Source organism: Cucurbita pepo, unplaced genomic scaffold (genome assembly GCF_002806865.2).
Source record: "Cucurbita pepo subsp. pepo cultivar mu-cu-16 unplaced genomic scaffold, ASM280686v2 Cp4.1_scaffold002813, whole genome shotgun sequence".
NCBI classification, from domain to species: domain Eukaryota; kingdom Viridiplantae; phylum Streptophyta; class Magnoliopsida; order Cucurbitales; family Cucurbitaceae; genus Cucurbita; species Cucurbita pepo.
The window spans coordinates 1-1,702 of NW_019648842.1; the positions used below are offsets into that span (position 1 = coordinate 1).

The window sequence follows — 1,702 nt, forward strand, 5'->3', positions numbered from 1 at the left end:
TTATTTTGAGTTACACAATTAATTAGTTCACAGCTTAAGCTTACCGCTAGCATATATTGTTCTCTTTGGGCTTTCCTTTTGAGCTTTCCATCAAAAATGATGCTGGCACTCATTCCTCTCAACCGATGTGAGATCTCACAATCTACTCCTCTTTGGGGTCAAACATTCTTACTAGTGCACCATCTTGTGTCCACCCCTTTCAAGGCTGAGCCTCCTCTGGTACCATAGGCTTTTGCTACTACGTACTTTCCTTGGGATGAAAATAACAATTCCAAGAGAAATAATTGTTCCAACTTGAAAAGGAAACCGAAATATGTTATGCAATGAAGAAAGAATTTTGGCCATTTTGAATTGGTATTTGAAAGATACAGAAACTATGGAGCAGTGCAAGAATATAAGATTTTATATGTTAAGAGAGTTTAACATAAATATAAAACACTTTCCAATCAGGAAAAAAAGGGGTCAGAATCGATCAATTTTGAAAACTAATCATCACAAAATGAGTGGAAGAGATTTACAGAAAGGCCTACAATTAGCCAATAGCAACAATTGGCAAAAATGGATTATTATGCAGAATAGCATTAATTACACCAACACTCATGTCTTCTTCCAATTTGGGTGAATAAATCAACATCCCCTTGTTTATCAGAACAAAAATGCCAAACATTTAGCCAATTTCAAATTTACATTCACAGAAACAAACAAAAAAACAAAAAGAAAAGCTAATCATTCCCTGAAACATCAGGGGAAGAATAAACTGAAGCAAACAGCATAAAGAAAAGCAATCTATTACCTCAACCGGCAATTTGCTCCCCTCCCTTATGCAATCTTGCTAACTCCAAGGCAGAGTTTCTTTCGCATTTAAGAGATGGTTCAGTAACACTAGTACACAGTGTCTCTTTCCTGAAGAATTTGTACCCCATCTGAAATCTAACGTCAGGCAGGAATAAGCCTGAGAATTAACACTCATCGACTGATATCTTCCGGATCCAACTGATCATCAAGATCGTTTAATTCTATAAAATCTCCGTCCATAATAGAGATTGAACCAGTAGGGGTTACAGGCGAGGGAGCCATCTGCACACACAAATTACAGAATGTAATGCCAGAAAATGAAGATTTTGGAACTAATTGAAATAGAATAAGAACCATAATACAAATTAATCTTACCATCCCGCAAGGGTAAGCTTCTGATGGGACTTGCAAAGTGGTAACAGGATCTGTAACGAGCACACAATTTGGCTTCTCCGCACAACCCATTTCATGTCCTGCGATGCCATTGGTTACTGGAATTCCATCTTGCTGATTGCCATTATGGCATACTGCTGAGACACTTCCGTCACCATAAGCACTTAAGCCATTACCCGAAATGCCAAGTCCCCAACCTCTTACAAATACCCGATGCAGTACAAAAGAAGCCTGTGGATCAAAGCCACAATTACCCCGATAACATACGAAACTCGGTAAATTCAATTTATGGTTGAAATCAAATAGTAGGTAAAGTGGAAGCTGACGCTGAGACAGAAAATGAATCGAGTGACAGAAGTACCTTAAAATGATCGCCTAGGGCATACTCGTACATGATCCAATTAGTCTTCACAGCGTTCTCGATCGAATTCCCCCAATAGAACACAAAACTGGTCTTCATCCCAAGAACAACTCCTCGATGGATAATCACCTCTCTCGCTCTCCTTTTTCTTCT

General features: G+C 38.7%; 1 protein-coding gene across 1 annotated transcript; it reads right to left on the reverse strand.

Annotated features, from left to right (window-relative positions):
- Positions 1-513: 513 nt before the first annotated feature.
- LOC111786795 lies at positions 514-1,696 on the reverse strand. The gene is made up of 3 exons (XM_023667020.1): positions 1,550-1,696; positions 1,171-1,419; positions 514-1,077 (listed from the first exon to the last, which is right to left on the reverse strand). Exons 1-3 carry the CDS (start codon positions 1,646-1,648, stop codon positions 967-969), a joined length of 459 nt encoding a protein of 152 aa, XP_023522788.1. The 5' UTR covers positions 1,649-1,696; the 3' UTR covers positions 514-966.
- Between the last annotated feature and the right edge of the window lie 6 nt (positions 1,697-1,702).

Coding starts and splice junctions, on each gene's coding strand:
- LOC111786795 (XM_023667020.1), bottom strand. CDS start 1,648: ATGAAGACCAGTTTTGTGTTCTATTGGGGGAATTCGATCGAGAACGCT. Junction 1,420..1,549: donor CCCTAGGCGATCATTTTAAG/GTACTTCTGTCA, acceptor TTTGATCCACAG/GCTTCTTTTGTACTGCATCG. Junction 1,078..1,170: donor AAGCTTACCCTTGCGGGATG/GTAAGATTAATT, acceptor TTGTGTGTGCAG/ATGGCTCCCTCGCCTGTAAC.